Raw genomic sequence first — 13,252 nt, forward strand, 5'->3', positions numbered from 1 at the left:
CGTACAGCTCTACTTACATACCGTTCCAGTTATGACCTTCAGTAGGTGCTTTGACTTATGAACTTTTCTCTAGATACGAACAGAGGCCTTGCCAGCAGCCCGGAGCTAGCCCGGCTGGCTGCGGAGCAGCGCTGAGGTCTCTGCTGCTGGGGAGAGGGCCCCCATCCCACCCCCGAAGCTGTGGAAGAGGTGCCGCCTGCAAAAGGCACAGCAGGGCGCACTGTAGCCCCAAACCCCGCCGAGGAACTAACCTGAGGAAGTCCAGAAAAAAACCTGGCCTGGCAAGAAAAAAAAGTGACCTTGGCCAAAGTGAACCAGCTCTTTACTGACCCTTGCCTCACCCCCAGCTTGTAGCCAGGTAAGCCCACCCACCCTCAGTGCACGTAAGAAAAAAAAAGGTTATTTTTTTTCATCTACAGTACTGTCTTATTTATTTTATAGTACAGTACATTGATTATTGCCTTCATTTTATGGATCTATGGTCTCGTTAGACAGTAAAATCCGTGTTAAGTTACTGTTTTAGGGGATGTTTCTCATCGTCTAGGACGGATGAATTCACTTTTCCATTACTTTCTATGGAAAAGTGTACCTCTACTTATGTACATTTCTAGTTATGACTGGACCTCCGGAACAGATTATGGTTGTAAGTAGAGGTTCCACTGTAGTTCATTTTTCTATTATGTAAATGAAAATGTAACTAGCTTTCTTTTCTCTTTTGGTTCACTGCAAAACCAAGCAATAATCCTGTCATCTGCATAGCCACTCATTCAGAATTGTCCATTATCACTAGTATTTTGTATACAGAACTCCAGCTAATGTGAACATTTAAAATGCTGGTTTTCGATCTTTCAGATTTGCAAATAACTTTATATAACAACAGAACAGCATTAATGACTCTGTCTTAAAAATATATGTAAGTATCTTACTCCCAATTCCCACTCTACATCTTCAGTACTTCTATTTGTGGCAGAAATTTCTAGCATGCTTTTGGCATTTCCAGAACTGTTAGTTTAGAGATTTGATTAATTTTGCTTAACACCAATCACAGAGGTTAACTGTTTTTATACAGTTAATTCTACAGGTTACCTGAGATGTGATTTGGCTTTCTCAACTTCAAAAAAAAAGAAGAAGAAAGAAGCAGGATTGTTTACTACAACTAATTTTTTTAATTCCCTGGGTTTTATTCACTGCTATCCTAACCAGTAACTAGAAATGACTGCTTAATGCTATACAGATTTCTTTAACCAACACAGTTGCATCAATATCTGCCTATAATGCCAGAGCAAGACTGTAGCCTTAGTGAAACTCAACTATACCATATTCTAGCATATTGTACTGGTATACATGATGCTATGTCCTTCTGGTCAGATAACTCTTTGGAACAGTCTCAACATTCAAGATATATTCTTACCAGTCTTGCAGCTCGATTAATTTCTTTTTGGATGTCCTCAGGTAAAAACCCATAAAAACCTTCTTCGTCTTCACCTCTCTGCCAAATCCCACTTGACATTAACTACAATAAAGGAATGGATTACTGCTAAGTTATAAAAATGATAACTTTCCACTTGAGAAAAAACATTACTGAAGAAACCCACGTACACATGCTTTGCTGCAGCTGATCATAATACCACCCAAGGAGGTGTTGGTTTTCACTGTAGCAAAGTACTTAGAACTTTGCAGGTTCAAAAGAAAATACTTACCACACAGTAATAATGAACAGTGAGATTGTAGTCCTCGTAAGTCCTCCTTTCCCCATACTTTTCAGGACGGTCATCAGCCCGTTGACAAAATTCACAGGCTAAAATATTAAGAAGCAATTTTATATAGTGCGTTAGTTCTCTGAAATGCCACTTTTTCTTTAGATGTTTAACAGATGTTTCAAGTTGTAAGATATACCCTTTCGACACAAAGCAACAATACCTGGACACAATGGGTTGCATCCAGTATCCCTTCCATTCCAAGAAGGGACTGAGATCTAGCAGATGCTCCTGCTAGAGGAAAGTGGGGAGGGGGAGGAGGCATTGTGTGGCATGATGTTCAGAGACAGGAATGAGCTGCAGTGAGTGCCCCTCCCTTGCACGGCTGGGGAGGGCGTTTGGAAGCACTGAATGAGGGGAGCATGACCCTGAAGCTCCCCGTGGAGTATTTCTCTATGCTGAACTATGTTTTGGCACAGAGGTCACCCATATTTCTGGAACAGTGGCAATTCACAATCACAGACACATACACATACACTCCCTCTTCAAAAATACGGGAACATTGCATCCAGTTGTTGAGTTCAATAGGAAAAATCAGAACTAAAACAAAATTGCTAGAACACTGAAGATTGTCCAACATGGGGGATTTAGTGACTGATCAAGCACGGATAACAAAGCCAAGAACATGATACATAGACGATGAAGCATTCTATGTCTGAAGATTTGGGGCAGGGACTGCAAATCTAATTGCAAGGTTAGGTATCAGTTTAAATAAATCTTTCAAATTCCATCTGCCAGTAATTACTGCAGTGCTTGTTTGTAGCAGGTTAGTGTGGTATAGAGGTTAGATTAGGACCTGGGAGACCAAGGTTCAAATTCCATCAGCTAGAAAGCTTACTGGTTGACCTTGACCCTCTCTCAGCCTAACCTACTTCACAGTACCTTTGGGAGGATAAAATGGGGAGGAGAACAATGTATGGAACCTTTAGCTCCTTGGTACAGCTAGGCTTATTAAGAATGGGGCAGAGTGACAATGTCCAAGAATAGTTAATTATCCAGCCCCTGAAACAATTGTTACATGAATTTGAAATGGCAAATTGCACTAGCATTAAAAACACAGGGTTTTTTTTGTACAAATCCATGATTGGCATTTGGTTACATTAATTCAGGCTTCCTCAACCTCGGCCATCCAGAAGTTTTTGGTCTAAAACTCCAATGATCCCTAGCTAGCAGGACCAGTGGTCAGGGATGATGGGAATTATAGTCTCAAAACACCTGGAGGGCCAAGATTGAGGAAGCCTGCATTAATTACGTAAACATGCACGGTACTTACTCAATTTCTGAAGGCAGCCAACAATGTTATCACTCATCCTAGCGTTCTCCTTCCAACTGTTAAATATGGAAGAAGAAAAAAAATCAGTTGCAGCATACCTGATATTAGTCTTTTTAGTCTAGTACCATACCCAGTATTCTCTGTTTCAAATTAAAAACAAAGTACAGGAAACAGAATTATTGGTTTAACTACTCAGTATACTTTTGTGCTGTCATGACAAATCTGGCTTCAGGTTTTGTATTAATCAGTAGTTCATTGAAATTTGCCGTTATTTTTAAAAGTAGCCACAACAACATTTTTAGAATAAACTTGAAATTCAGAAAAGCAAATACATTATCTTTTCGGTGGTACAAAATTATCTGGAAGAAAATAAGCTCCTAGCGTCCTTGCAGTTAGCTATTTTGTCTCTGTGAGTCAGCTGAGAGTCCTGCCTTCAGTCTTCATCCAGAAAAATAAGATGATAAGGAACAAGTGAAGAAAAAGAAAAAAAGAGGGAAGGAGGGGTAGGGGAGGGGATGAGAGGGGAGTCGAGTTTTTGTGTCAACTGAAGAGGCAAGCAGTGAGATGAGGTAACAGGTCACAAAGGTTATTACTTTGGAGCAATTAGGTCATAAAGGCTCTTGCTCTGGGACAGTATAGTTGTTATCCAACACTCCAGAAAGGTAGCTCATGAGCCAGTAAGCTTATACAAAAGGGTATTTTGCCATTATAAATGCCTCTTGCTCCCTTGGAATGACTTGGAATGTTCCCTTGGGTACCAATCTAGTAGATTGATATCCAATAAAAATCTCAGTGGTAAGTTGAATTTCTACGCCTGTAAAATAAGACACTTTGCAACACAGCAAACCCCAAGATGCAAGTATCTTCCATGCCTAGTGCAAAGTTAATACTTTGCTTAAAATCTTCTTCCCAAACACAATATGTCAGTTTAGGTTAGCCTCCAACATCCCACTTCTCCAACAAGCAAAGATATCACAACAGTTTAGCTTTGCTAGCTGGAAAGGAGACTAATGAATTTGCACCACACTATTGCTGCATTACACTGACCATGTGTAAAGATTTGAATTAAAATCTAATTTTATTTGTTTTAGGAATACAGTATACACCAATAAAAAGTTCTGAAACAGATACTACATAGAAATCCTAGTTATAAGCTCCATGCAGGATCATCCATTTGGGAGAAAACAGGTCTGCAAAAATAAGGCTTTTGCCTGCTGCTCAAAAGACAGCTTGCAGGCATTTTATTCCACAAACAGAGCTCCAACAAGAGATAACTCTCTGCCCACCCCCACTTCAGAGGATGGCTTCCAAGAGGGACATTGGTTTGAAATTGGCAAAAGGCCTCTGCTTTGGCAACAGTATTTAGCGGACTATACAAAACAACAAAATCACAAATCTTTTTTGTTTTTGTTGATAATTGTTTTTAGATTACCTCTCCTGAAAAAATATTCTTTTCTCAATAATGTCCAAAGGCATTCAAGATCCACAAGCTCTAAGTATTTCAGCAGTGATATCATCTGTACAGGTAGGGTTCCCTGTGTAACATGGACAGAAGCAGATGGGAAAAGTTACAACCTTCACTATCTTCAATCATTCCTCTTACAGAAAAAGAAACTGGGAATATTTTATTATCCTAAACACTTGTCTATCCAGAAATAAGCAAAATACTCCTGAGTAAGCATCTTGAGGACCACAGCAGAAGGTTCCTAAATTCAGCAGATGGATAAAGAAAGGTATGCATGTGCACAGAGTCTTAATGATATTTAGCAAACTTACATTTCCTCTGCAGGCTTTTTTGTGTGGTGGAGCTTGGGTTATCTGGATCATGCTAAGTAATCAAAACACTGTTTTAAAAGCTTTATTTTTCTATTTCCAGACAGGTACAACATGGGCTACAAAAATACATTTCATAAGTCAAGGCTGATACTTTTTATCAAAAATTAATAAACGTAACAAGGCAGGTTTTATTTCAAACTTGAGATGGTGTCATGACTTCAGATAAAACAAAGGCAAAGAAAAGGATCCAGCTGGGGGGCTGTATCCTGGGCTTCTTCACCTCTGGCAAGCCACTTTGACAGGTGGGTGGGACTGTCCACCTGTCAATCACCTGATGTCACCACGATTTCAGAGAAGCTATCTGTCTCTTTTGCAAGTAGCGCTTGAAGTCATTGCCGAACACCATTTTCTTCACACCCTGCTTTCATGCAGGGACAAGCTACATTCCGGAGTTCCCTGTTCTCACTGGGGCTTGAAGTCACACCAAACAGCTGATTGCCACTGACTTCAAATCCCAATTTTGTCAGGGATCCACTCCACCTGGGAGCTCTGATTGAGTACTCCTGAATGGAACCAACCCTAGCAGGTCTTGGAAGCCCTGCTTACCCAGAAACAAGCAACAGTACACTTTACAGCAGGCTTCCTCAAACTTGGCCCTCAGGGTTTTTTTTTGGCCTACAACTCCCATGATCCCTAGCTAGCAGGACTAGTGTTCAGGGATGATGGGAATTGTAGTCTCGAAACATCTGGAGGGCTGAGTTTGAAGAAGCCTGCTTTACAGCTCCCAGTTGTTCGTTTGCAACCATGTTTTTAACTGCCCCACACCTGATGTCATATAAACCACTCTGAAGATTTTCCCAAATCAAGTGGTACAAAAATTTTATGAAATAAAAAATAAATAGGAAAATGACTTGGGGCACGGCTTGGAGAAAATGGCTTTGTGGATAAAATTAGGACCCCTCCTGGGCCAAAGGTTCCCCACTGCTGAGATAAAACAATAGAACACCTGCAGCTAACAGTCACTTTTGAGAACTATGGAAAAAATGTTGTGTGTATTAAAAAAACCAACAACTTATTTTGGAGCAACCTCTGATTTCAAAGTCAAATCTACACTGCCACAGTCAGTCAGTTTTAAATAAAATGTTCTAAACAAACAAAACAAGGAAAGGAGACAGAATTTCAAATGCATGTTTTCCCTTCTGTTAACAGGCAACAAAGACAAGCTTTGCACTTCAGGAGCTTTCACAGATGCCATTTCAGTTCACTGTATGTGTCCTGAATTTAAATATGAAATGGTCTTAAGTTCACATTGTGGTTTGTGACAGCCTAATGCTACCACTTGAAAGGAAACCACTGGGCTATTTGTTTAGCAAATCATATTCCGTTTTTAGCGGAAATGCTCTCTAAATTGAAGGACAGCTCCAAGCAATAATAACCAGCCTGCATGTATTATACACTGCAAATCTGAAATGACTTAACATTCCTGAACTTAGGAAGTAGTATCTTAGAGTCTTTTAGCTCAGTTTACTCAGAACTGTCCACTGAATTCAATAGGACTTGCTTCCTAGTACTTTGGACTTAAAACTTACAAACCTACTTAGACTGGAACCCAAACAGTAATTTAAGAAATCTCACTAGAAAAAGGAAGATATTTCAGCCTAAGGTTCTGGGGTGTTCAGTGGAAACAGGGAAGATAACCCTATGAATCAGAAGCACGTGTGTAATATATGGATGCTGAAATATGTCAACTGCCTCAGCCCTTTCACTACTTATAGAAAAGAGTGCTCCAACCATAAACAGTTGCTAAGTCACAGTGATCAACTTGACAGTAATAATAATTTTATTATTTATACACCGCCCATTTGGCTGGGTTTCCCTAGCCACTCTAGGCAGCTCACAGCATATATCAAAGCATAATAAAACATCAAACATTAAAAACTTCCCAATACAGGGCTACCTTCAGATGTCTTCTAAAAGTTATGTAGCTCTTTATCTCCTTGACATCTGAAGGGGGTGGGGGAGAGGTGTTCCTCAGGGAGGGTGCCACTACTAAGAAGGCCCTTTGCCTGGTTCGCTGTTAACTTCATTTCTTGCAGTGAGGGAACCAGCAAAAGACCCTCAGAGGAGGACCTCAGTGCCTGGACTAAACAATGGGGGTGGAGACATTCCTTCAGGTATACTGGGCTGAGGCTGTTTAGGGCTTTAAAGGCCCAGTGGGGAAGAGTCAGTAAAGGGGTGTTATCTGCTTAGGGCAGTGAATGACTGACAGCATCACCACAGTGGTTGGGAAGGAAGAGACAAATGAGACATGAACTGAAAAATGGCTCCTTGTCACCTTCCAGTCTTGCAAAATAATGGCACAAAGGGAAACAAATGCTATTCTCTTTTTGTAAGTGCTTCCCTGGGTTGAGTTGCTTTTTTATTTCTGGCATTGACAACTGCGTGGCACGCAGAAATTCAACAGGTAAAGCTTTTCCTGACATAAAGGAAGTGATGGGAAATGGTTTGTTTGCACCAGCTGAATTCCTTTATGACATGTTTCCAGACTATGAACCTGCCTGCTCTTTAAGTTCTGCATTTCAGGCTCTACTCCTAGATGTCATTTTCAAAGCTGAGGTGGGTAACTGGGATTTAGGGACTCTTCAGTGATGATGTCCCAGTTGTGAAATAGCCCCACTTTAGTGCATTACACTAATGCATAGGGGAAGTTCCCAGTGTGTGAATTAGTGATCAAGTTATCCCTATCCAGGAAAGGACATAGTGTAGCGCAATTGTAGTTGATGGTAGGCATTCTTCTTTCCCATTATCTGTGATTTCATTTTTCTGCTTTAAATTGTTTTAATTTACAATTTTACCTTCATAAGTCACAGTATAAAATGATTAAATTAATGATTTTAACTTTTTGACAGGTGAAAATTTTATTATTTAGAGCTGTGAATGAAAACCCTATTGTTTCCTTGTTTTCCCCTCAAATTTATTTTGTTTTAATTGTAATGTCAAGAGTTGAATTTAAGAATGTTTTTGAATATAAAATGCTAGCTGTTAAATGTAGAAAGAGGAGCTCTGTCACAATAAAAAAATATATGTGGAAAATCATATTCCTGGGGATTTCAAACATATAGAAAACAGGCATCAGTGGGAAGAAAGAGGGGCTGTATAAAATAAAATCATCGGTAAACATCCCTTTAAAGCAAACAAATAAGAGTTTTATCCTACCTTAAAGCTAATAAACTTACTTTAGCATAATCTACGTTGAACCAATTTCACAATACTATGCATGTTTACTTAAAAGCACGCAGAACTGAATTCAATGGGGCTTACTTTCAAGTAAGAGTGCATGACTAGGGAGTAAGTCTTGCACAAAACACAGCAAGTCTGATATGCACAGGATTACACTGTAATTCATCAGCCTTAATGGTATTTTCTGTAGTATGGCTGTTCCTCAAAAAAAATTCATTTTAAGCATGTTACAGATTCTCCTACTGTATTTCTTTGAGCAGAAGTAACTTTGTCAACCACTTGAAAAACTGTTACTAGACAACAGCACGTTGCCATCTGAAAGAAAAGCTGGGAGGGGGCTGTACAGTATATCTTTCTTCTCTTCCCCCACCCAGCCAGGAGGATGAAATAAGGTATTGCTCTGGAAAGAAAAGATTCCAGTTTTGAAATACACAGAGAACTGAGTACTGAATTTTGGGCTCTGGGGGCATTAGTGTGTGGTTTCTCTCTCTACATATAGGATGTGGAATACTTATAAATATACTCCAATATTACAGAACACCAGTAAAACATCCAGTGTCTGGCACTTTAATTACAGTATATACCTTTAGGCAGCAGGCATAGAACATTCCTCTTCAACCAGCCTTTGCTGATTCACATTCAGTTAAATGTGTAGTAGGAGGGGAGATTTTTTGGTTTGCCTCTGTTCCTATTTTTATTGTGCATTTTGCCTTTTTTATATTGTATTTTTATGTTGTACCACCCTTCATCTGTAGATCTCAGGGCGGTATACAAATTTAATTGACAGCAATACAGTGGTACCTCAGGTTAAGTACTTAATTCGTTCCGGAGGTCTGTACTTAACCTGAAACTGTTCTTAACCTGAAGCACCACTTTAGCTAATGGGGCCTCCCGCTGCTGCTGCGCCGCCAGAGCACGATTTCTGTTCTCATCCTAAAGCAAAGTTCTTAACCCAAGGTAATATTTCTGGGTTAGTGGAGCCTGTAACCTGAAGCGTATGTAACCCGAGGTACCACTGTAGTAATAATACCAAAGGAAACTGAAGTCAGGTAAGTGCTTCTCACCACTCAGACCGTAGGATGCGCCCAACAACATCAACATCACCCTCCTATACCAACCATGATTTGCACCCGGATCCTAGTGCATATTTACTCCGAAGGCAACCCACGGGGAGAAAGAATACAAGGGCCCTCGGGATGAGGCCAATGGCTCACCTAGTCCAGCGTCCTGTTCTCACAGTGGCCAACTAGATGCCTGTGGGAAACCCGCAAGCGGGACCCGAGCACAAGAGCAACTGGCATTCCGAAGTAAACCCCACGGCAGTTTACTCTCGTGTAAGGATGCTGCAGAACCGCAGTTAAATGCCAAAGCAGCTGCTTTGCATGCAGAATGTCCCACGCTCCACCCCCGGTCTCAGGGTTGGCAGGCGCTCCCTGCCTGAAATCCCGGAGAGCAGCTACCAGTCAGAGCAGGCAATACTGAACTGGACGGGCTGATGCTTCGGCGTCTCCCGGAGCGCCGCGTGAAAGGCAGGAAAAACGCCCTCCCTGCGCGCGCCCTTCTCCCAACCCCCGCGGCCACCATTCCTGCCCCGCGCACCTCAGGCTCACCTGCGCGATCCGTAAAGCGGGCGGACCCGAACCCTCCCGCTCGCACGTCCACTCCAAAATAACCGCCGGAGCATTCAAAACTCCAGCATCCGCTTGCGTCACAAAGGCGGCTAAGGACGCGAGGAGGAAGCCCCGCCCCGCCCCTGGTCCTTCCGATCGCTTGGTCGGACGCTCGGCTGCTCTTGCCTTAATTAAGCAGAATTCCCGGATCTCCGAGGGACATCTGTTATTCGGACGCTCGGCTGCTGCTGTCTTGGTGCTCATTCTGTCTCGTAGCTGTCGTAGGAGGGAGGTGCTTGCAGTGCCTTCGCTCCTCTTCACCTCCCGCGGTCCGAAGCCTTCGGGGCGACGCGGGGTCGTAGCGGCGAAGCCTCTCGCTCGCGGGAAAAGCGGCCGCGGCGGGGGACTGGCTTCAGTTTGAGCCTGGCTTGCTCGCCGGGGACGTGCATTTTCGCCCCAAGTTACCGAAGCACAGCCGGGGAAGGTTGCGCGGGGCTGGCGGGGAGCGGAATACAGTGGTGCCTCGGGTTACGTACGCTTCAGGTTACAGACTCCGTTAACCCAGAAATAGTGCTTCAGCTTAAGAACTTTGCTTCAGGATGGGAACAGAAATCGCGCGGCGGAAGCGGGAGGTCCCATTAGCTAAAGTGGTGCTTCAGGTTAAGAACAGTTTCAGGTTAAGAACGGACCTCCGGAACAAATTAAGTACTTAACCGGAGGTACCACTGTATCAGCCGCCGAAACGGGAGGCGCCTCGCTCCGCTGTACTTCGGTTCCTGCTAGTAAAACCCCATTGCTTTTTCCTAAGTAGATGGGTGCAGGATCGAGCCCAGGGGATGTACTCTCTGGGGGAGCAATTGCGGGGAGGATCGCAACAGAGGGGCAGGGTGCACACATTTTACAGCTTGTCAGTTTGCGCCCCAAGCTTTGCAGCATAAACAAGAGCTGACACACACACACACACACCCCATTACTGACAAATAAACTCCAGTGTGTTGGCTTCCTATAAGGCAAGCTGAATTACGAAGTCTTAACTCAATTAAAAGGGTAATGCTTCCAGCCCTTCATGTTGGCTACTGTGTGAACAGGATGCTGGGCTAGATGGGTCATTGACCCGATCCAGCAGCAGGCTCTTTTCCCGTTATATTAAAGCTGTATATGTCGTAAATTAAATATTGATTCCCTGAGGTGTGCTGTTCCCATGTGCTGTTTTCTAAAAATGGGGTGTGATTTGTGAGAACACTACTGTTTCATTTTAAAATCTCGGAAACTGATTGTGAGAGGTAGGGTGAAAATTCAGGGCACAGTAATTTAACTCGATAGTATTATAGAATTGTAGAACTGGAAGGGACTGTGCAATGCAGGAATCTCAACTTTGTAATTTTTTATTTCTCCCCAACCCATTTTGACTGAGTTGCCCCAGTCACTCTGGGCAGCTAAAGCATCCTACATCTGTTTGCTCCAGGGATACTGTTTTCCAGAGATTTGCTCCTTTAATGATGAGATATCTTCATTTGCAAAGCAATTCGTTAGCACCCCTACTGAGGCAATAAAAGGGTTTTCTTTTTGTCTTTCTAATGAACTGTAAATACTCTGCCTCTATTTCTCTACCACATATAAACTCCTCATAGTTTACTTTGTGGTTTTTTTTTCTGGTCACTATAGCAGTTGTGACCCCTCACCTCCCGCATCTCTACCATTTTTTCTTCTGCATCTAAGAGCATTAGGCCCATGCAGCTATTGGTGCGCTTCCAATCTGGCCATGGTTAGCTGATCACTGCACCGAGCCTTGTTAGGTTGACTGGAAACATGATGCATAACTAGACATTCAGGAAATGTGCTACCCCATAGTTGTTTGATATATTCATAACAGCTGCACACTGTGTTGTCAAGAGTTCCTTCTTGACACAACAGATACTACAAGATAATCTAATTAGTCTCCAAAATAGCAAGCACAACGTTCAGATAAAATGCTACCTGTGCAGCTTTGCCCAAAACATTTAAATATATGTTTGTACAGAGAACCATACAGTGCTACCTCGGGTTACAGACGCTTCAGGTTAAAGACGCTTCAGGTTACATACTCTTCTAACCCAGAAATAGTACCTCGGGTTAAGAACTTTGCTTCAGGATGAGAACAGAAATCGTGCAGCGGCGGCACGGCAGCAGCGGCAGGCGCCATTAGCTAAAGTGGTACCTCAGGTTAAGAACAGTTTCAGGTTAAGAACAGACCTCCAGAATGAATTAAGTTCTCAACCCGAGGTACCACTGTAGATTGTTTTCCAGTGAATCTAATGGGGCTTACTTTCAAATAAGTGGGCAAGGAAAGCCTTGTAGCCTTAATTACAAAATTAAAAGATAATTCCTGGTATGTAATACTTTAGACAGGAGATCAATATTAAACTGGCTCATCTAATAGTTCTGTGGTAATTAAGTTTCACATATTCAAACTTCCAACTTAGCACTTCTTAGGTGTATCACTTTGATGTTTGCCATAAAATATAACTTTTTTAAAATACAGCCCTCTTCTATTATATTCTTACATCCTTGTGTGAGTGTTTTGATCCAGAAATAACCTCTGGCTGTGCTGGGTGCCTTTTAAATTCAAACATGCCACCTTCTTAGCAGCAGGAATTTTTTCACAAAACAGCAATTTCAGGTCTCTTGTTACAGGGTTGCTTGGATAATAAGTAGCTACGTGAGCAGCAGTGCCTGGGAATGATATTTCCCCTGCTGTGTGACCATGCGGCTTCACTGGGGAGAGCTCAGATGTTGCCTGTACGTTTGCGTTACTTTGCTCTAATGTGGGTCACAAGTATAATGTGTTTATACGAATGCAAGATCATTCTGCCACATTCCTTGGTCTTTGAAGCACGGCACAGGCTCAATTGCTCTTCATTCCCCTCTTCCTTGTTTCACACTTTTAATGGTTCGTCTTTTCAGATGCATTTGAATGTGAGTTTCAGATTGAACAGAAGCCCAATTAAATGTGAGTCAACTGAACACAGGTAGGATTTGGCTTGGTGCGGCATCCAACCGATACAATTTTTGTTTCTTGCACCTGTGCTTTGAAACTAGTCATTCAGGTTTAGCTGCAAACTAAAAGATATTTGGGCTGAGGGGACAGTCTAATTTTAGGTATGCAAAATTGTGATAATGATTAATATAATTTCCAGTTGTTTCATTAATTCATTCATCATTGAGAGCCAGTGTGGTGTAGTGGTTAAGAGCGGTAGTCACGTAATCTGGGAAACCACATGCAGCTGCTGGGTGACCTTGGGCCAGTCACACTTCTGTGAAGTCTCTCAGCCCCACTCACCTCACAGAGTGTTTGTTGTGGGGGAGGAAGGGAAAGGAGAATGTTAGCCGCTTTGAGACTCCTGAAGGGGAGTGAAAGGCGGGATATCAAATCCAAACTCTTCTTCTTCTTCTTCATCAGATGAGTCACAAGATTCCCATTGTTAACTACAGTGTAGAGATGAATGCTAGCAAATTTCCCATATCTCCTCAACTTCCAGCCAACCAACTATGAGACTCAGCTTAAAAATATGGCTGCCAGACTTCCTTGGCATCTGCAGCACTGCATCTCACCTAGG

The 13,252-nt window shown here is 42.3% G+C and overlaps 1 protein-coding gene and 1 long non-coding RNA gene across 4 annotated transcripts in view; one reads left to right on the forward strand and one right to left on the reverse strand.

Moving 5' to 3' along the window:
• G2E3 (G2/M-phase specific E3 ubiquitin protein ligase) overlaps positions 1 to 9,735 on the reverse strand; it is a 21,019-nt gene extending 11,284 nt beyond the window's left edge. The window contains 5 exon segments of the mRNA XM_082239941.1: positions 1,412 to 1,513; positions 1,701 to 1,798; positions 3,031 to 3,086; positions 4,463 to 4,565; positions 9,657 to 9,735. Coding sequence (XP_082096067.1) covers positions 1,412 to 1,513; positions 1,701 to 1,798; positions 3,031 to 3,086; positions 4,463 to 4,506 — 300 coding nt within the window. The 5' untranslated portion in view covers positions 4,507 to 4,565; positions 9,657 to 9,735.
• Positions 3,365 to 13,252, forward strand: part of LOC309542654 — a 38,986-nt gene continuing 29,098 nt past the window's right edge. Inside the window, exons 1-2 of one of the 3 annotated variants that reach the window (XR_014224339.1) lie at positions 3,365 to 3,825; positions 4,556 to 4,771. This is a non-coding gene — a long non-coding RNA (uncharacterized lncRNA). The remainder of the gene's footprint in view (positions 3,826 to 4,555; positions 4,772 to 13,252) is intronic. The other 2 variants (XR_014224340.1, XR_014224341.1) reach the window with 2 other exon arrangements.

Source organism: Podarcis vaucheri (genome assembly GCF_965113315.1).
Source record: "Podarcis vaucheri genome assembly, chromosome: 1".
NCBI classification, from domain to species: domain Eukaryota; kingdom Metazoa; phylum Chordata; class Lepidosauria; order Squamata; family Lacertidae; genus Podarcis; species Podarcis vaucheri.